The sequence below is a fragment of the Acartia tonsa genome, chromosome 8, assembly GCF_053477335.1.
Source record: "Acartia tonsa isolate MP-2025a chromosome 8, ASM5347733v1, whole genome shotgun sequence".
NCBI classification, from domain to species: Eukaryota; Metazoa; Arthropoda; class Copepoda; order Calanoida; family Acartiidae; genus Acartia; species Acartia tonsa.
This window is the reverse complement of record NC_137267.1, coordinates 11970432-11992357: the sequence shown is the minus strand read 5'-3', so window position 1 is coordinate 11992357 and position 21926 is coordinate 11970432. Positions and strand designations below refer to the sequence as shown.

The 21926-nt window shown below is 33.1% G+C and overlaps 1 protein-coding gene across 2 annotated transcripts; it reads right to left on the bottom strand.

The window, feature by feature from the left end:
* Positions 1-187: 187 nt before the first annotated feature.
* On the bottom strand, positions 188-21686 carry LOC145326014 (leishmanolysin-like peptidase). 2 transcript variants are annotated; one of them, XM_080169098.1, is made up of 16 exons: positions 21596-21686; positions 20189-20273; positions 19530-19612; positions 19055-19125; positions 18346-18420; positions 17789-17847; positions 16485-16565; positions 15931-15970; positions 12095-12144; positions 11663-11721; positions 10246-10330; positions 4554-4603; positions 3336-3432; positions 2897-3016; positions 1460-1507; positions 188-896 (listed from the first exon to the last, which is right to left on the bottom strand). In XM_080169098.1, the coding sequence occupies exons 2-16, from the start codon at positions 20267-20269 to the stop codon at positions 831-833; spliced, it is 1065 nt and encodes a 354-aa protein (XP_080025224.1). In that variant the 5' UTR covers positions 20270-20273; positions 21596-21686; the 3' UTR covers positions 188-830. The 2 variants fall into 2 exon arrangements, with proteins under 2 accessions (XP_080025224.1, XP_080025225.1); XM_080169099.1 differs by having other exon boundaries at positions 1463-1507; positions 21596-21685.
* Between the last annotated feature and the right edge of the window lie 240 nt (positions 21687-21926).

The window sequence follows — 21926 nt, the reverse complement described above, 5'->3', positions numbered from 1 at the left end:
GGTTGGTTGTCTATAGGGCGAATGAACGCTTTACACCGCAATTAAGATGTTTCAAGGTGAGTGGGGAAGTCTAGAACCCGAAGCAAAACCAAGCCCCCTAGAGGTCATAAAGTACGAAATCTAGTACCTCTGTTTTACAGGCATTCTATAGCAACAGGGCTCATAAATATTATTTTAACTTGTCATGTTTTTTTATAGTTTTATTTATTTGTATTTTAATGTTTTATGAATGTACAATATAAAGTAAGATAAGGTTTAATTATAGGACACTCTCATAGTTTCTTCTTTAAGAGATTTCATATTCTACCTAATAAAGAGTGCAGGTTTTGAGCTAATTATCTTTGGATATGACTTGACTCTCCCCCCTCAAAACAAAATACAAAAGTATATTAAAAAGTTATACATCAAAATTTTAAGAAAAATTATATATTACATTTCAAACAATTTTAGTAAGTTCATATTGTAGGATTACTTATTGTGTATTTACAGAATAAAATTTAGCAACCAAAAAATAATGAACTGAAAACTCAAAGAGTGTCCCTCCAACATAGTAACTAAGTAATTATACTAGTGGCTTCATAATTTCATTAATATTTATTTAAAACTTATCTAATTCTTAATATAATTTGCTTCAACTTTTTATGGTGATGTAACATTTTTTTAAAGGGGATGAAGGGTGTCCCACATGCAGGAAAATAGCCAAAAAACAGTATTATATAACCAGTAGGTATATTCTCTGAAAGCAGAGCTGCAGTTAGTGAGATCTTTTTAGACTGACAGACAGACATAGTTCCACATTGTATCAATGTATAATAATATGTAGATATTTTTTAGCCAAACAGTCCAAATTCTTTGAAAAATCCAACAAGTGCATTGTCAGGTTCAGATTCAGCCGCCTAAATAAATAAAAATAGGTTCAGTATGAGAATTATGTCAGGCGCGTGCACAGATTTCAATATTCCTATAAATTATAAATCAAATTCAAATGTGATGGAGATTTTATTGAAAAAAATTTAAGTAAAAATAGATATAAGATTCTTAAATATATCCAAGACCAATCAATATTATTATAATCTAAACTTTTTTATTCCAGCTGACAATCTTTTAGTGTTTTCATTATATATTCAAGGATTTAAAGGGATAAGACAATGATGATATGCAAAATTACCCCTTCTGTAGATTGAAATTAGTGGTTGAAACGTTTGGACCCCAAACCATCAATAGTCAACAAAAAGCCCCCAACGAACAAGAAAAAATAATACAACTTTGAGGACTAGTATAATCATACCCCCCATCCACTCCTCTCCTACTTGAGTAACGTACTGACTAATAAATGGTGATTATAGTAGCAACCTAAATTAACGACCAATTTTCCACTGACATAATCTCCAAATAATATTGAATACATTTTCAGGCGCATTTAATTTCATGGTTCATCAAGTTCTAGTATTATACATATTACCTTTGATAAGCAGTCTCCGAGATCTTCTCTTTGTGAGGAATGGTCCTTAATAAAACACAAGATAAACAACATCCATGGGATAAAAGAAAGAATGATAGACAAACGGACAAAGTGAGTTATAGAGCGGATGTCCAATTGTCTGTTCCAAGAAATGGGAAGATGGAGCAAAAAAATGAAGAAACCAAGTAGGACAAATACTAGATGCACATTAGTGTGAAGAATTTTCACGCACAAAAAAATCAGCCGTCTATCTTAAAAAGAAACTGAAAAACTTAAGATTTACCCAAAGCGCCAGTTTAAAAATTTAATCCCATCGTATTAACTATAAAAGAAAGTTTTCTGGATAATAAAATTAACACTTTTAAGATAATGTTTTGCTGTCCCGTATAGCAGATGGCCCGGTCCAACAAATCAGTGGTTAATTTTATTATTTTATTTTTCGTGCAAAACCCTCTATTATAAGGTACAATATTGTATGGCCAAGAACCCTATTTTTTAGTAGCGAAGCTACTCTATAATTCACTTTGTCCGTCAGTCAGTCCGTCCGTCCGTCAGTCCGTAACGCTATGGGGGAAATGGGATTTACTCAGCTCCTATAAAATATAGAATGCTGAAAATTTAACTATAAAACATCAATGGCGGTCGGACAGCTTTTTAGCAGGTTTTAGGCCATTGTTTTATTTTCCACATTTTCCCCCATGTCTTTGGCGTTTATGATCCGATTTTCAAAAATTTTTCAGTTAAAGATATCAAAATTAAATTTCCCGTCGTTTGAAGAAAACGACAATGACTATCAGACTGTCTTTTTGCAGGTTTTTGGCTATTTTTATATTCTTTACATTTTCCCCCATATCTTTGGTGTTTTTGGTCCGATTTTCAAAATTTTTTCAGTTAAAGATATCAAAATTAAATTTCCCGTCGTTTGAAGAAATCAACAATGACGGTCAGATTGCCTTTTTTTCAGGTTTTTGGCTATTTTTATATTTTTTACATTTTCCCCCATATCTTAAGTGTTTTTGGTCCGATTTCCAAAATTTTTTCTGTTAAAGATATCAAAATTAAATTTCCGGTCGTTAGAAGAAAACACCAATGAAGGTCAGTCACATCTACGAACTTTTGTGCTTCTCTACTAATGAATAATGTCATCCTTGTTTAATATTCATCCTTCTGAGTGTCTGATTTTATGCATATTGTCATACTTATTTATCTTCTTTTTCTTCTTTGACATAAAATTTGAAGCTCTTTATCGTGCCTATAGAAAAAGACGTCGTACTGGCCTACAAATGGTCAATTTAAATGTATATTGGCCTGCCATTAGTAATTTAGTCTGTGTATTGGCATATAATTGGTGATTTGTATTGTATGACGTCATTTTATAGGCACTAAAAAGCTTTTAAAATTTGATAACAATTACAACAAAATTTGTTATGATACCTTCAAAGATCTTCCCTGATTAGAACAGTCTTGACAGAATTCATTACAGTCCGGACAGACAATCTGACCGTCGTGCAGCCACTCTCCGTCACTGGAAGATTTTAACAGCTGGATCTGGATCTAAACACGGTAAATAAAAATATTCTCTTCACATAATACATACAGACAAAAATTATAAAGTAGCTACGCTTCTAATGAGGCCAAAAAAGGTAAGGAGGGGTGTCAAAAATTTCAGGTGCGCTTCTCCCAACTCCCTAGAAAAACACTGCGCACGCCAATCGGTGAAACAAAAATTATCCTAATTTTATGTTCTTAAGTTTTCATAATAACAGGTTTAATCTAAAAGTAAGTATAAGCTTAATGCCTGGCTTCCTTTAACCTACAACATACGTACAGACGGACATATCCTAATCAAAGAGTAGCATCACAACTGCCAAACCTTTTGATTTCTGTCATAGCAGGTGTATGAAATATTTCTGACCAAGATATTTAATCTTCCATCCAGGCACTGGTATGAATAACACCCAGAACCAAACCTAAAAAAAAATTGTCCAAGAAAGTAGTGAACCTGTTCGAAATAATGAAAATAAACGTACTGGTTTTAGTTTTAGTTGTTGTTGTTGTTGTAGCCATGATTCTCTGAAGTTAGGACTCAGATGCACACGGAGACTGGAAGTAAGAATCCTTTGGCCAATCTTAGATTTATAAGCTTCACGCACAGCTGATTGTATTCTATGTTACATTACAAGCTGACCCGCAATTTTCGGGGAAGCTACTCAATTATTACATCACCCTGGCCTAGAGTTTTGGCAGGTGTTCCATATTAAGCCACCCTAATTAATGGCACTCTCATACGAGGAGCATGGATGAGGGAAAGCATGGTTAGAGCTGCTTGATTTGTAGAATCCTAACTTCCTACAAATTTCCCCCCTTACAACCCTAGGGCATCATAGGGAAGGTTGCGTGATCATTATCTGACAAATTGCGACAGCATTTGTCAACCAAGTGCAAAGTCTATGTGGGGACTTGAACTCATTTCTCCCAACCACAGCGTAGTGCGCTAACCACTACACTATGGGACACCATCTTTTAGTTTTAGTTCATTCATAAGCTTGAAGCTAGCTGCACAAGTCAACTATGTTGAAGAAAATTATATTTTAAAATTATTGATACAGACTAACGGACAGAAGAATAAGTTTCGCTTTTAAACTATTTCAAATAAATTAAGGAAAATCGCAGTAGGTCATAGATTCGTGGATGTAAACAGTTATATGAAAAATAAATAATTAAATACGTCTAGGTGATCGCTGTTGACCTCAGTTTTTTATGTCAGTTGAGACTACAGGAAAATTGCCCCTAGAAAAATGTTAAAACTAACAAACCAAATTTTTTATTTCAATTTTAGAAATCAAGTAATATCCAAATGCAACCCTCAACCCTTTCAGTTCATTATCATTACTTGAATCTTACACCAGATTATCATATACTATAATAAAGTTAAACACCCCTTTACTCCATCCCCTCCACTGCTACTGAATGAACGAACTGACCAATAAGTGATGCCATGTTAGAAACCTAAATTGTTCCCCTTTCACAATATCCATGTATATTTTTATATCCATTCCTCTAGGGTTGTAGCCGCTAGTATATGTATCACCTGCTCCACTGCTTTACCATGGTACAAGATTTCTGTTGCCACTGGGAAGTCTAAATAAATAACATATTATACATTCCATTAAAATTTTCTCATACACTTAAGTTCATATTGTTGCATGACATACCAAAAAAATTATGGCCGATAATAGTTATTTCTCGCATCGTATTATAAACGGCTTTCCGCGGATATAGAATGTACAATTATAAGAATAAAACTATTTTTTTAGCCCCGTGGTGTTGAAGGCTACCGAAGTAAATTTTTTTTATTCTTTTATAAATAACCTATCCGCCACAGCCCCCCCTCCCCCGACATGACCAAGGGGGGTGTCATGTTATCAAGTCTCATTAAAATAAAGGGGCGCGGAACAAAAAAAAATCTGTAAAAAGCTAAGAACTACAATAAGCTATAATCTTCTTTTAAGCATTTTGTATACACAATTCTAGATGCTTTTTAAATTGTAAAAGGTCGATTTCTCTGGCGGCTACCGAGTCCAGGCATCCTTAAACCTTATAACACGCCTTTAAACAAAACTTTTATTCCTCAACGTTTTGCTTTTTAAACTAAGTTCCAAAATTCCAAGGCCACTTTAATGTACATTTGATTTTCTAAAACATTTGGAAAAATTTTTTTTTTGAAATTAAACAATTATGAAATTCGTTCTTATAAGTTTAATTTCGTTAATCTTAATACAAATAACAAAGTTTAAATAACAAAGATAACAACATCTATTAGTTGCATTGCTTTCAAAAATTATTCGAACATGATTATGGGAAGGGGGGATAAATACACCCCCATAAGGATACATACAGCTACACAACAGGTACACAAAAAAAATGAATTTGGGGGTGCCCCAAAATTTTGAAGTTTTAATTTTTACCCCCCCCCCCCCCCCCCGGCCCCCCCCCCCAAAAAAAAAAAATGTAAAAAATTTAAATGCTTTGGCGTCCATACCTTATGATATAAAGTATGCCATAAGCACCACCAAAATTTTGATTTTTGAATTTTACTCACTCCCCCCCCCCCCCAAATAAAAAAGCTTGGACATCTTGCTCTTAAAGCTAAAATATCACCCTTGATTTTGGTTTTAGAGGGGGGGCCAACATTTTTAGATGTAGTTCATGAATCCCTCGTCAAAACCCATTACCCATACTCAGTTAATTTTACTTATATAAAAAACCACATTGAAGGAACATTCCATCCATATTACTGGTTGGTGTACACAAAATAATAGCCTGAAGATAGCCTATGCTAAATTGCTGGGCATGATTATATGGTCAAACGACCTTTAGGACAACCAACCTTTTGATTGCACGCCTTTTTTGCCCAAGGCTTTCCCCTTACTCTAACTATTTATGTCGCGCACCTGACATAGCAGCAGTAGGAATTATTTTTAACGTCTTTGGTTGTGACGCGCTGTTGGGCCGAGATTCGAGCCTATCACTATCCCGATAAAGAGCAGATGCACTACGTGTTACGCCGCCACAGTCGCGAGTCCACACATTATATGATGGACATGATGTACGGATTATTGTGCTGGGTTATAAATCTACTAGCGGCTTCGACCCTAGCCTCTATCAAAAATACAAAATTATAAGTGAGGTTTATGGTTTTGTTCTATGAGTGCTCCTAATCCTTATGGGATTTTTTTTGGGGGGAGGTGTCCCAACCCCCTAGAAAATAGAGTAAAACCACAACAGAACCAGTAGGTAGATTCCCTGAAGAGTAGAATCAAATCTGTTCGGTGGTTACCAAGATCTTAAGGGGCAGACAGACGGACGGACGGACGGACGGACAGACATCATTCTACTTTGTATTATAGATTGTTCTAGTGTAATGACATACAAACGGACGGACCTAAAGACAAACAAATCAGTTGCTTCGTTAAAAAATTTGTACTAAAGTGTCACGCCTTGAAAAAAATTTTATAAAATTTTTGCTCCCAGGCAAAATGTGGTTGATTTATGCAAAATAAATGACCCATGCAAAATACTTTTTCTGTAATGCAAAAAATGCGACCACACAAGCACATTGAAATTTTATGGAGGTCAAAAATTTATTGCATCAGAACTATGGCTTCATGGTGCTCCCAGGAAAGGCCTTGAGGAGTAGAATCAGGAACTTTTGTCAGTTTCAAAATATATCGTTCCTATCATCAGAAAATCTCAACAAAAAAAACCTCTACAAATTGGACAATTCTCAATAAACCCTAAAAATGGTGTTTTTTAGTCATTTCTAAGGCTAAGAACGAGATATTTTAATTCGGACAAAAGTTCCTGTTTCTACTCCTCTAGGCCTCAATACTAAACGATTTTAATGTGCTTGTGTGGTCGTAATTTTTGCATTATAGAAAAAAAATTTGCATCATTGTTTTACATAAACATTGGACTGGGGGCAAAATATTTATAAAAATTTTTTCAGGGCGGGACACTTTAATGTGTACACTAAAATGAGAAAAACATTACGAAGTCATCTATAGTTCATGTAAATTCCAATTATTTTGCATTTAATTTTTCTAGCAAAAAAACATGAAAAAATAGATTATTAGTGACATCAGCAAAGTGTAAACAATGACAATCTCTACAAAAAAAAACATGTACACTATTTATTGTTAGTAGAGCAGCTAATTTACTGCTAAGGTGTCTCCGTCCGTCTGTACAACCAGATTAAAAATATGTTTTCTTTAAGTCTTATTTGATCTGGGTCTTCAGCTTCTCGGTGCCAACAAAACTGCAATTTTTCATTTTACCCATTTTAAATCATCATTATGCTGTTTTACTTATGGATACTTTTGTCCTTATTCATAAATTATAAGTTAAGCCGCGTGGCTTGGCTTGGTATCCGGTTGTTTTCTGCTGGATTATAACAGGTTCTTAGCCATACTGAAGTATCATTTCTTGCATCGTATTATAGAAAATTTTCCATCAATGATGACTTAAAAATTATAAAAATAGTGACGGTTTTGTTGAAGCGCGCTTTAGGTCCCTCGAGGTCAATAAAACTGGAATTAATCATATAATTCTTTATCTTACTATCCACAGAAAGCTGTCTAAAATACGAAGAGGTTTTATCTCTAAATACAAACACTATAATGACATGAAGATAAAAAGATTTAAGTAACATTAAAAATAGAATTAACTTAATGCTTCATTTTAAACCGACCTTTAAACAAAATATTTCTTCATATTATTAACTTTTACCCTTATTTTTAAAATAAATTTAAAATTAAGGAGGGTCAAGTTTTTCTGAAGCATAACTCGAGCGGAAGGCCTTAACCCTGCGTGGCTTCCCAGTACCCAATATAAACTAACACAATTTTACTATTAATACAAAAACACAAATAAAAAAATATAAACTACCCCCCCCCCCCATGTTTTTTAACTATTTGAAAATAAGAGTGGAGGGTTTTGTGCTTGACCAGCAACTTTAGGGGAAACTGCCAGTAAATAGCATTCATATTGGGAGATGTGATGTTCAAAAACATTTTGTCTAAAAAAGTAAACATTTTATATTTCCACTTCTTTACATTTTTATAAGCCACTAATACCCAAGAACATCTAAAAAATGGTAGGGTTGGGCCGGATATCCGGCCATTTTCAATATCCGGCCGGATACCGGATATTGAAACTATCCGGCTGGATATCCGGCAATATAATCTTTTATATTTTACAACAAAAATCTCTGTTTTTTTAATCTTAAATAGAAGAACAATTTTTTCTGAATATGTTTATCTTTATGTAAATTTTATATTAGAAATCTCAAAACATAAATTTTGGCGGTGGCAGCAGTACTTGGCAGCTGCCAGCCTCAAACCGACGGTTTGCAGGTAAACGGCAACGGATTTTATGAAATTGTAATATGTCATGAAGATATATAAAAAAGCCTAAGTTTAAAATTTGAAATCTTTAAGTAAAAATTTGCGGTCACTGGAACCGTTTAAAGATTTCTGGAGACCAGGAGGTTCAGGACTTACAGGATTATACCTGGAACCTGAAATCGACTTGAACACCTATATTACATATAAGGATGTACGACTATAGGATATTTTAGTATTAGATAACATGAAATGCTTTGTTTAAGTAAAAAAACATAAATATAAGCTTCTTATAGGTCCCAGGGTGGTTTTAGGCTGTTTATTTTTTACAAAAAAGTCGTTGAAAGATTTTAAGTTATTTTTCTGCACTTTCATGTCCCTTCTAATATCCCTAGATACTAGGGACGCAGCCGCTAGTATAATATAAAACACCAGTTTATGAAGAAATTTTTTTCCGGGTGTAGTCCCTTTCGTGGAAATCCCCTTAAGGAGCGCTTATTCGTATTTTTACAGTAGCTTTCCTCCTATTTCTAGCCCCTCGCGGGGGACTCTAACCTTGCAGGGTCAATTGCCTAACTCTGCAGGGCAACCACCTAACCAAATATAACCTAACCTAACCTAAAATAACCTATTAAAAGCAATTTTAAAAATACAACGAATCGCCCCTTAAGGTGCGTTGCCACGAAAGGGACTATATCCTTTTTTGATACTTTAATATGTTGTAATTTGGCCGGTTATCCGGCCGGATATCCGGTAATTTGGCCGGATAACCGGATATTTGTCGGATACCGGCGTTGACCGGATATCTGGCCGGATACCAGATATCCGGCATTTGAAATCAGCCGGATATCCGGTATCCGGTATCCGGCCAAAAAAATATCCGGCCCAACCCTAAAAAATGGTCTTCAAAAAATTGGTCTGTCTGTGTGTCTTTGACATTTTGAAATTTACTATATCTTAGCCGATTTCATTAGATAAAATTGTGTTGCCTAAAAGCATTAGAATAGTTAATTCTCGCATCGTATTATAAACGGCTTACCGCGGATATAGAATGTACAATTATTAGATTAAAACTAGTTTTTTTTAGCCCCGAGGTGCCAAAGGCTGGTTTTAATCTTATGATTGTACATTTTTATATTCGTAGAAAGCTGGATATAATATGATGCTAGACATAGTTTTTTCGTATGGATGAGAACCGGTTCCTATCCACCCGATTCGAATGAATACGAGAAAATTATTTGCAGTAATTTGCTGTCAAAGTATTAGAGTATATTGTTTGTATGTATCTCTACATGATATAATGAAATTGGCAATTTATCATCAAATTTACATTTTGTGCTTAGAGTATTATAGCATTTGCAATTCTTTAACGAAAGAACATTAGACTTTTTTTTACTATTTTAAAATGTTTTCTTGAAAAATATATGCTTTTGGAGGAAAAAATGGGGGGGGAATATTTTTTCAAACGAGCTAGTTAAAAGCTAAGTTTAATGACGGATGGGCTCTAGTTGTATAGAGTAATTTGCGCCAACATAAATATTCAACCTTGAATATGATTTCTAGTAAAGCTACGAAACCGATTTATATCCGCTGGATTAGAACCAGTTCTCAGTCATACTGGAAAATCATGTACAGTATCGTATAGCAGAACATTTTCCACGAATATTAAAATAAAATAATACCAGTTTTGTTAGACCCGGTCTGCCTATATTATAATTTTTTTATTTTAGAATCCACGAAAAGCTCTCTATACTATACTATCTTTACTACGTTGCGATAAATATCTATTCATTTAGATATAATTGATTCATAAATCAGAACCAGACGGACGGACAGACATCATTCTACTTTGTATTATAGATAACAATTATAAATTATTACCTGAACGAAGCATCGGCTGTCAGGACCATAGGATTCCAGGGCATAATTAGAATCTGTGTCGGGTGCGTTGTCTGTTGAGTCACATCTAAATAATGTCATTTTATAATTATATAAAAATGTCTGTTTGTCTATTTGTATGTACTGAAGGATCACGCTAACTGCTAGAATGATATGGTTCTACTTTATAATGTAGCCTCTCATAGTTTAAGAAAAGCCCAAAGTGAATAAAAAATCAGCCATATGACGTCATAAAAATGAGGGAGTTGAGAGGAGAAGTGGGAAAGAAAACCCCTAAAAAAAGAGATAGATAATCCCTCATTTTTTTGACGTCATATGGCTTATTTTTGAGTCACTTTGGGCTTTTTCAATGTATATAACAAATTTTGGGATGGGTACCATCCCCCTCACGAGAGAAGTACCCCTTAGAAAAAAAAATAAATGGGGAGGTCAACTTCCCCTCATCCATCAAGTTTCCTTTTAGGCCTGAGCACGCCACTGTACAAGATGATTGTGTGTCTGTGTATATCTTTCAGAGATGTTAAAAAGAATGAAAGGCTTTGAAATTTCTGTTTTATGCTTTTTTCTGGGTAAAGCATAAACACCCATACGGGGAGAGAAACAAAATTTACAGAGCAGCTTGAATTGTTTTAAAAAAAAACAACCTTAAAATGTTTTTTTTTTAAAGATAACTTAAAATTTAATTTGCAAGTTAGTAAACTTAAAAACATTTGTGCATATAAATATTTATTTAGTTAAAGTTTAAAAGTTCCTTGCTTTATTTTTTTAAATCTCCAAAAAAGGTATCACAGAATCAAATTATAAGAACCGCAAATTATTACCACAAATTGGTTGGCCTTTGCTTTTTACTTTAATCTTAATAATACCCCCTAGTTCTATCATTTGTATATTCGTCCGTACGTCCGTCCTTCTAAGTATGTTAGAATTAAGCTGTAACTTAGGCTATAGTAAGTCTATATGAATGGTTCTTTAATTTTTAAAATCCTATAATCGATCCTAATAAATCTAGGGCACTACGGCGTGTGCACTCAGTCATTTGAAGGTCGTATGTCTCTTCGTCCACCCGTCCGTTTAAGTAAATTAGCAAAAACAATTCTATCCTTAGCTGTAAAAAGGCTAGAAGAATGTCTTTTTGTCAGTTTTTAATTAATATATAGGTGACTTTAGAGAGCAATATAATTTATAAATTTATGTCTTTATATCAAAGGACAGTAATATTTTTTTCATTTCAAAAAGGCATGAGTTTTCATTAAAACTATTCCTGCTCTTTATTTTGTGTCTTTTTGCGAATATTTGCGGATATAAAAAATGTAGGAGGTAAAGGCAAACAGTAATTGTAATTATCCTCGCACTAACCCTTAACACTCCACCCCTCAATCCCTGAAAAGGAAAAAAATACCTGGTTCCCCTGGGGTCTTCTCCGCCCCCGACTCCACCTCCCCCAAGCCAACTAAACTCCTAAATAATAATAATTATTCTAGATTTTTATCTTGGGAGCTATTCCAACACATAATTGAATTTTAAAATTCTTTTGTCCAAAAATTTCGTAGTCAAATTAAAAAGTTAACTTGATTTAAATCAAACATTTCGTATGCTAGAAATTGTGGATTTGTGTCTAATTGTCAATCTAGGGTGATAGATTTATTTCCAGTATGGATTCGAAACCGATTAAAATCCAAGGCCAAAAAATTGGAATTAATCTTATAATTTTTCTTTTACTGTCCGCGGAAAGCTGTCTATCATACGATACGATGCATTTTAATTCTATAATATTTTGAACCGGCGTATGTACGGCTTGACGCGGCTGACAATCCCTGAAAACGCGGATTACCTGTACATAAGGACAAAAGTCTGCTAGCAGAACTGAGCTTCCAACTCTTTCTAAAATATTATTTTCTAATTATTTTAGCTTGTTTGAAAACTAGGGTGATTAACACATAAAGTATTATTATATGAGAAAAAAGAAGAAAATGGTATTATGGAAATGGGCGGGAGAGGACATTGGATTATAAATTACACTGGTACCCAATCAATTTATCTTGTATGTTAGAATAGGAATGGGGCTGGGTGGTGTGATAGAAAAGAAACAATTACAACGTTGTAAAAGTACATACAAATCTTCAGAGAGTGAGACAAACAAGACTACTTAATAAGCATCTTAGCAACTATAACTAAAATTTGTACAATTACATTAATATTTTTCTTTAAAACAACCTTTGCTCTCAATATATTTTCGATTATTCAAATAAATTCTTTAATTTGTTTAATACAGAATCAGTGGCGTGCACAGGGTTGTGAGAGGGGAATATGAAAAGCCCGCCCCCCTCCCCAAATTTAAGTTAAGGGGTATTTATGAGGGTGTAAATTAGAGAAGTGTATGAGGGAGTATAGACCCTTGTCTTGGGGGGATTTAGCGGGGGTGTAACGGGTTGGAAACCTAAGGAGGTTATCCACTCCTCTTCATTTTGATAGGGAGAAGGGGGGTGGATAACCCCTTTTCTGCATTTATGTACAGTTACAATATACCTTTGCATTTATTAATTATTATATACTAGCGGCTTCGCCCCTAGCCTCTAGGTGCTTCGCCTTATGAGGTAAGGGAAGTCAACCATCCTATATGTTTTTTGATTCCCGGGCAGATTTGTTTAAAAAAAATAGGCACTGCTACAGGCTGATGCCCAGTGCAGATTTGTTAAAAAATAGACAATGCTACAGGCTGATGCCTTGTACTACAGCCTACCTAAAAAAGGGTTGGGGATTTTTTGTTTTTGGGGGTTGGGGGTGTCCCACCCCCCAAGAAAATAGCCTAAAACCACCACAGAACCAGTAGGTATATTGACAGACGGACGGACGGACGGACATCAAGCTACTTTTTATTATAGATAGAAATGTACTTTATAAAACTTAACTTTATAAAAGTTAACAATTCTTAATTAATTTAATTTGTATAACAATTGTTTTTACCAGTATTGATTAAATTATTTGCTTAAGCAACAACCTTTGCTCCCTATGTATGTACTTTTTTATGAATACAAATTTAAAGCCTTATTTTGTTTATTCAAAAAAATCCATAAAAGCGAAGCTCTGAAACGGTAGGACAAACGAACATTATCAGAATGTCAGAGTGTCAGAATTGAATAAGCAAAATATACATAAATGTATAAAATCTAATCAAAATGGTAAAAGGCTGCTTAAAAGGAGTATACTGTTTAATGACATACTTACATTTTTTGGACTTGTAAGAACTGATTCGCTTTCTAAATCGTATCTGCCTATTAACAAGGCTAAATGAACGAAAAGAGCTAACTGGTATGGAATGACTGACTAAAGGACCGACCCTAATTATAGAAAAACTTCACTTTAAATAAAACGTTAGTAACAAAATAGGATTGATAACATTCATAAAAACGATCCTTATTTACCTAACCTTTGGAATAAAAATTGCTTTAATGAACTTCTTAATTCTTATCAACCCCGTAAAATGTTTATTAAAAACCTAACAGCTTATTTAATGATTCAAGTTGAAACCGCTGTCTGCAATGAATGCTTTCCTGACAATCTTATTTAAACTTTGGTTAGCATAGCCGTGGTTTTGATTATTTTACACCTATCAATTCGGATTTTCTTTTTTTTCAATATTATTTAGCAAAAAAATTGAGCCATTTTATATAACACTGCTTGTGAGAGAGCTTAGATTAGGATTAAAATCAATTTATTTATTTTTTTCTGAACAACTTTATAATACATTATTTCAATTTTTAAAATACTTTTTAAAATATGCAAATACTTAAATTATTTTTAACACTGAAGGCCACATTTCATACACCTCTGGTTTAAGGAATCCCTCATAATCGTAGATAACACATTAGTTAAAGTTTTTAAATGATGTGATTTATAATCAGGGATCGAAAGCCTCACGTAAGCCGCGTGTAAGCCTCAGTGAAATCGTGATTTTATCACTATAAAATTCAGCTGGATGTATAAAACGGCTCTTTAGCAGAAAATCCTTCTTTCTTAAATTTTTTTTCTGCTCACAAGCAGGTTTAAAACTGAGGCTTATGCGCGGCTTACGTGAGGCTTCCGATCCCTGTTTATAATATCTGTAAATGCTATGTGATATGTTTATCATAACTAAACCGATTTGAAAATAAATCTTATTCTTATACACTAAAAAAATCATTAATTTATACTTCGTGAGGTCTCTAGGCGGGCTCTAAATAATGTAGATATGGGAAAATTAAACCCCACTTTAAATTTATAAGGGGGGAGGCGGATGTGCCACTTTTTGAAACCAAAAGTAAAACATGCATGATCTCAGACCATAAAAGAGTAATAACTCTAAAATTAGGCACATCAGTTGCTTTTGTGGAGAACAATATGGAACTCTGAAGAAACGGCGGCGGAACCGCCGCACCCGCCGAAAACCGCTGTTTCCCGTCGAATTTTTTTGCCTTTTTTCGCCAAATTAGACAGTTCTCAACCATCTAAGATAAACTTGTGTAAAATCTTACAAGTGTCAAGTGAAAATATAAGCGAAATTTTTATGAAAAAAAAAAGTTTATCTCAGATGATTGAAAATTGTCTATTATGGCGAGAAAAGGCAAAAAAATTCGGCGGGAAACGGCGGTTTTCGGCGGGAGCGGCGGTTCCGCCGCCGTTTCTTCACAGTTCCATATTTTTCACTACAAAAGCAACTGCTGTGCAGAATTTTAGAGCTGTAACTCTTTTATGGGCTGAGATCATGCACGTTTTACTTTTGGTTTCAAAACGTGGCACATCCGCCTCCCCCCAAAAAAGAAAAAGGAAAATTAAATTATTATGGGAGGGTATTTTTCAAGACGCCTATCCTCTTGGGAGGTACCTTCCTCCAACAGAGTTATAAACCTTTACGTGTCCTAAAAGAAGTTTTCCATTAAAGGGGAGCAATATCGGTTCAGCAGATAGCGAAATCTTTTGCTACAGAACAACTGACCGAGAGTAATCTTAATACTTTTGTAAATTTTTTTTCAAAATTGCTAAACGCTATCAAAATTTGCAAAAACATGATAATTTGTCCGTAATGACAATAATGATGAAATAGAGACATACAAATTTGTTGTAAATTCATAAATTATAATAGTTATCTTTTACAAATTTGATTAAGTTATATATGCTGAATTTTTTGCAAATTGTACTTTACACTACAGGCCATTTTGAGTTTACATAATTAAAGAGTAGTAAAAAAATCAGGGAGGGAAGGGACATTGGACTGTAAATTACACTGGAACCCAAAGTTTCATAACCCCGTAATCTTATTCAATTCATTTAGTCAAAAACTTTTGAACTGTAAATGCCCAACTTTTCGAACATTAACTTTACGATACAATAGAGGTTTAATTTTTTTAATCGCAGTGGCTACATGTCAATTTAATGACCATTGTCTTATCTCTGATATCTCTGAGAAAAATTTAATATACCTTTTCATTGGATGAGAGACGGACGGACGGATATTTATTAATCAGAGGTGAATTCTTTAAAAATACCTTTGCCTCACTAAAATTTTAGTGAGGCAAAACTATCCCCTCTAAATTTTTAGTGAGCGTCACTGATTTTAGTGAGGCAAACTGATTTTAGTGAGGCAATTTTTTTAAGAATTCACCTCAGCTTAGCTACATAACAATGACGTACCTAGTTTGTTATCTTCAATTCCTTCAACACTATCAAAGTTCTAAAATTATAAAAAAAAATAGTTAAAATTATTCTCTACTGTTTGATTTTCTTTTTTTATTTTAATTTATCTTTAAGATGCTTGCGGATCACCTCCAGTCTCTATGGAGATGAGAATATTATTACTTTTTTTCTACATCTTCTTATAAGCGAAGCTATCCTATTATCAGGATCTGTACGTAACGGAGAGCACATGTAAGAATTGTCCTATCGTTTTCAAACTTTGCATGATGAATCCTATAACATTTTGGTACGGTACGATTTAAAAGCAAGGCAACTCTATAATCTTTACCAGAAAGTCTATACGTCCATATAAAACATGCTGTAAAAAAATATCTATAACTAAGTCCTAAAGATTCAGTAAATCCTTAAACAGAATTTACGCAATTTTGCAAAGAAAAAAATATATATAATTTTTTTCATACACTCTATATGTGTTAACGTTCGTTTGTCCTACTGTCTGATTTTAGAGCTTCTCAGTTTTGTTCTACTTCTGGCTATAAGATGGATTATACCTGATAAATTCTTGGAATGATATTATTGTATTCCACAAGGTTACAGGAGCCAACTGATCTTTTGTCAGAGGTACAATACGTCTACAATAAAAAAGTATATAATAGTTATTTATAGCATTGTATTATAGACAGCTTTCCACGATTGTAAGATTAAAACCAGTTTTGTTAGTACCGAGCTAACAAAACGAGTAATAATTATATGATTTTCATTCTAATATTCGTGTAAAATTGTATTACGATGCTATAAATAATTTTTCAGTATGGCTGAGAACTGGTTCTAATCCAGCGGATAGTAATCGGTTTCAAAGATTTACTCGAAATCATATTCCATTATCATAACAATTTCAGTATTCTACGTAACGGGAAATCATATCCATATCTTCAACTGAGGGTATTGGGATCATGACACAGCCCCCCCTCCCCCCCCCCCCTACACAAAAATCACATTGCTTGCTCATTAAGCTATTAAAATTGGAAAGAATTTTAATGAATATAATAGATTTGAAATCTGCATAAAATTTTAAGGAATTTTTATAAAATTCGTTTTTTGTATAATTCTTTATCTATAAGCGCAAATACAAATTAATTTAAATAATTTTGACATCTGTGATTGGTGGATTGAAAACTATCTGCGCCCTGATTGGAGAAGCTTAAGTGACGTACATCATTCAACCAATTAGAGCGCAGGAAGTTTCCAATCCACCTATCCTATTGGTCAAAATTTATTAACTTAAATTGGATTTGCGCTTTTAAATAATGAATTATATAAAAAACTAATTTTATAAAAAATCCTTAAAATTTTATGCAGATTTCAAATCTATTATATTCATTGAAATTCTTTTCAATTTGTATAGCTTATTGCTTATGATATAGACTCTAACCCTGCGCGGCTCTAACCCTATAGCTCTTCTGTAACCTTTACACCTAAACTAATCTTCAAAAAGAATCAAATAAGAAACAAACCATCAAGGTTGACAACATCCACAAGTAGAATCTTAAATTGATTAGTCTCTGAAAATTTCAGCCCTCTATCTTGAAAAGGAATTGAGAAAATCACGAAAACTTGAAAATCTAGGAATCGAATTAATCAAATAGCAGACAGATGGACAAAACAATATATAGATAAGATGGGCATAGGAATCTTCACTAAAAAATTCAGCTGTCTATCTTCAACAGGAGCCGAGATAATCACGTTTCTCTCATAGCGTTACCGACTGACGGACAAAGTGAATTATAGAGTAGTTTCGCTACTAAAAAGAATTAGAGTCCAAACGCGATATGAGGGAAACCGCACATGAACTTACCTTTTCAGCAGAGCCCATGACTGAGTTACAAAATGGTGAAGGAGTTTTCGTTTCTGCAGCTAAAATAAAAATATTATGTACAGAAATATTCTTTTAAGTGTAGTATTGTTTTCTGTCTAAAGCTTAGAATTTCAAAAACTAATGAACTGATCGAGTTCTACTTTTTTATAAAGCTTCATATATGTCCCGGAATGGGCTTGTGATTCAAGTCTTGGGATAGTTTTAGACTAGTTTTTTAATCTTTTAATACCGACCCCCTGGGGCAGCCACTAGTTAGACAATAAAGTATTATACAATATAAATATAGAAAAGGTTTTGTGAATTTGATCCTAATATATATATATGATTAAATGTAAAACACTGACGAAAATCTTACCTAAATTATATCATAAATTAAACCAAAGGTATTTTTTATATGACTAGAAAGCTAAAATGTTTCCATTTTAGGCTCTAGATTTTAATTTGACAATAAACAAAGATGATAATCTCAGCAATCTTTCAGAGGTGATTGGCGGTTTTCCTAAAAGTTTTTAGTCGAGCACAGAAATTAGGTGTACCTGCTTCCATAAGTTCTTTACAAGATTTGGTGGCAAAATCACAACCAGCGCCGTAGCCCCATGTCAAAACATCAGCTAAAATTAAATATGACAAAATTACAACCACTATTGCCATAGCCCTATGTCAAAACATCAGCTAAAAATAAATATGACAAAATTACAACCACTATTGCCATAGCCCTATGTCAAAACATCAGCTAAAATTAAATATGACAAAATTACAACCACTATTGCCATAGCCCTATGTCAAAACTTCAGCTGAAATTAATGATAAAATCACCATAAGCAGTTAGATTCGTGAAAAAAATATGTTAGAATTGAACATGACAAAATCACAACTAGTTTCCTAACCCCTTGTCAAAACATCATCTAAAATTAGAAAACATTAAAACATCATCTCCGTCAAAAAAAAATTTTAGAAAAAACATGACAAAATCACAACCAGTTTCGTAACAAAATCAAAACATGAGCTAAACTTAAACATGACAGAATTACAACAAGTTTCATATTACCATCACAACCAGTATTGCAGCCCTATGTCAAAACATCAGCTAAAATCAAACATGAGCTGAAAATCAATGTCAAAACATCAACTAAATAAAGTAATAAAATCACAAAGGTGTTGTATCTACATGTCAAAATATCAGCTAAAATCATACATGACAAAATCACAACTATTTATGTTAAGATAAAAAGATAAAATAGAAACCTTTATTATAATCTGGTATGTACCAGCCACTGTCCTCCAGAAGTGCCAGAGTTATCCGGGAATACACTGGACTAAATTTTGAAAATCTTTAATTTCACATATAACTTTCTGATTTACATAATTTTTTATCCAATAGCTTTGAGATTGGATACTTAAAATTGTTTAGGTTGTTTATGTGTGAGTTTATGTACATATGAATGCATTGTAACCAAGAAAAATATTTATAAAGGTTTTGTATTTTTTGGGGGGAAACCATGTAGTAAGTGCAACCTTTTTATCTGCCCCGCCCCCCCCCCCCCCCAATAATTTTTGATTTAATTTTTAACTATTTACCTATTTTACGGCATTCTATGCTAGCACCAAAGGTCTTTAAATTTGCCAAAATAAATTGGTTCTAATAAGGCAATTAAAAAAATGAATTGTATTTAAATTTCCCTTCAATTAGACAACATTTTTTTAGTAACTAATAGTTTACCTATCAGTATGAACTGTGCCAGTCATGGCCTCATTTTGGAAAAGTCGTTTCTCCCAGTGAGTCAGAGCTGTGCCATCACCTCCCTGCGGATAAAAAAGTTCTTTAAAACTGAAAATGACTAAAGATTATAATAATTGGAATGCCTTCCAATGAAATTATCAGAAACTAGTACCGTAATTCTATTATATAAAATAGTTTTTTTATGTGTATCTACTAAATTGAGTGAGTTCTCCAATTTTATAGAAGCTTCACATTGGTCCTAATGTGGTTTTAGACATTTCATTTTTAGATTTAAGTCTAGTTTTAAGTCTATTATCTTCCCTCTCTATCTCTTCAAATACAGAGCTCTGGTTGATTAGGGATTCAGCCGTATAGTGCAGTTTTATAAAGCAATCTGACAAATCAACATTCCTTTTTTATAGTAAACTTTAAAATCTGTTTAAAGTTTTCTAATCTACTTAGGCGATGATTTTAAAATATATTTGTTAAGTAACTAATTTAATTTACTAGACTATTATATGCATTTTAATATTTGTCAAATATTATGATTTTGAATTTCTGAATCAATTTTCTTGAGTACTAAAAATAACTATATAGCAGACAGAAATGGACTTTAGAAAATAAAATTCTTATTAATAATGTTTAACTTTGAAATCTACCTGATCTTCTAATTCAGCTCCTTCCAAAGTTGGGCAGTTGAAATGATTTCTAACTTCTCTAACTACTGCAGGTGTCACCATTAAACTAAATATTATATTCTATAGTTGGGCAGTTGAAATGATTTCAAACTTCTCTTACTACTGCAGGTGTCACCATTAAATTAAATATTATATTCTATAGTTGGACAGTAGAAATGATTTCTAACTTCTCTTACCACGGCAGGTGTCACCATTAAACTAAATAGTATATTCTATAGTTGGGCAGTTAAAATGATTTCTAACTTCTCTTACTACTGTAGGTGTCACAATTAGATTAAATATTATATTTTATAGTAGGGCAGTTGAAATGATTTCTAACTTCACTAACTACCTCAGATGTCACCATTAAACTAAATATTATATTCTATAGTTGGGCAGTTGAAATGATTTCTAACTTCTCTTACTACTGCAGGTGTCACCATTAAACTAAATATTATATTCTATAGTTGGGTAGTTGAAATGATTTCTAACTTCTCTTACTACTGTAGGTGTCACAATTAGATTAAATATTATATTTTATAGTAGGGCAGTTGAAATGATTTCTAACTTCTCTTACTACTGTAGGTGTCACCATTAAACTAAATATTATATTCTATAGTTGGGCAGTTGAAATGATTTCTAACTTCTCTTACTACTGTAGGTGTCACAATTAAACTAAATATTATATTTTATAGTAGGGCAGTTGAAATGATTTCTAACTTCTCTTACTACTGTAGGTGTCACAATTAGATTAAATATTATATTTTATAGTAGGGCAGTTGAAATGATTTCTAACTTCTCTTACTACTGTGGGTGAAAATATTATATTCTATAGTTGGGCAGTTGAAATGATTTCTAACTTCTCTTACTACTGTAGGTGTCACAATTAAACTAATTATTATATTTTATAGTAGGGAAGTTGAAATGATTTCTAACTTCTCTTACCACGGCAGGTGTCACCATAAAACAAAATATTATATTCTATAATTGGGCAGTTGAAATGATTTCTAACTTCTCTAACTACTGCAGGTGTCACCATTAAACTAAGTATTATATTCTATAGTTGGGTAGTTGAAATGATTTCTAACTTCTCTTACTTATACTGTAGGTGTCACAATTAGATTAAATATTATATTCTATAGTAGGGCAGTTGAAATGATTTCTAACCTCTCTTACCACGGCAGGTGTAACCATTAAACTAAATATTATATTCTATAGTTGGGCATGTGAAAAGATTTCTAACTTCTCTTACTACTGTAGGTGTCACAATTAAACTAAATATTATATTCTATTGTTGGGCAGTTGAAATGATTTCTAACCAACTTTCAGGTGTTACAGTTAAACTTAACAATATCATTTAGAGTAATAAATATATTACTTGAATATTACCTAATTTTCTTGCTTAGAATTCCAGCTCTAACTTTCCATGGTCTCTTTGTCTCCTACACTTCTTTAAACTTTTAAATGCAACTTAGACCAACATCCATAAAAGCGAAGCTCTGAAACGGTAGGACAAATGGACATTAATACTTGTATAGTGTCAGAACTGAATAATCAGAATATAAATAAATAAGAGTCTAAGCAAAATTGTGAGTAAATTTCTTGAAAAACTTCTTGATACAGGATATTGTTTATGGACATACTTACATTTCTAGGACTTGATTATAGAGTTGCTTTGCTTATAATATTGTACTTTGTTGTCCCAGGAATCAATATACTA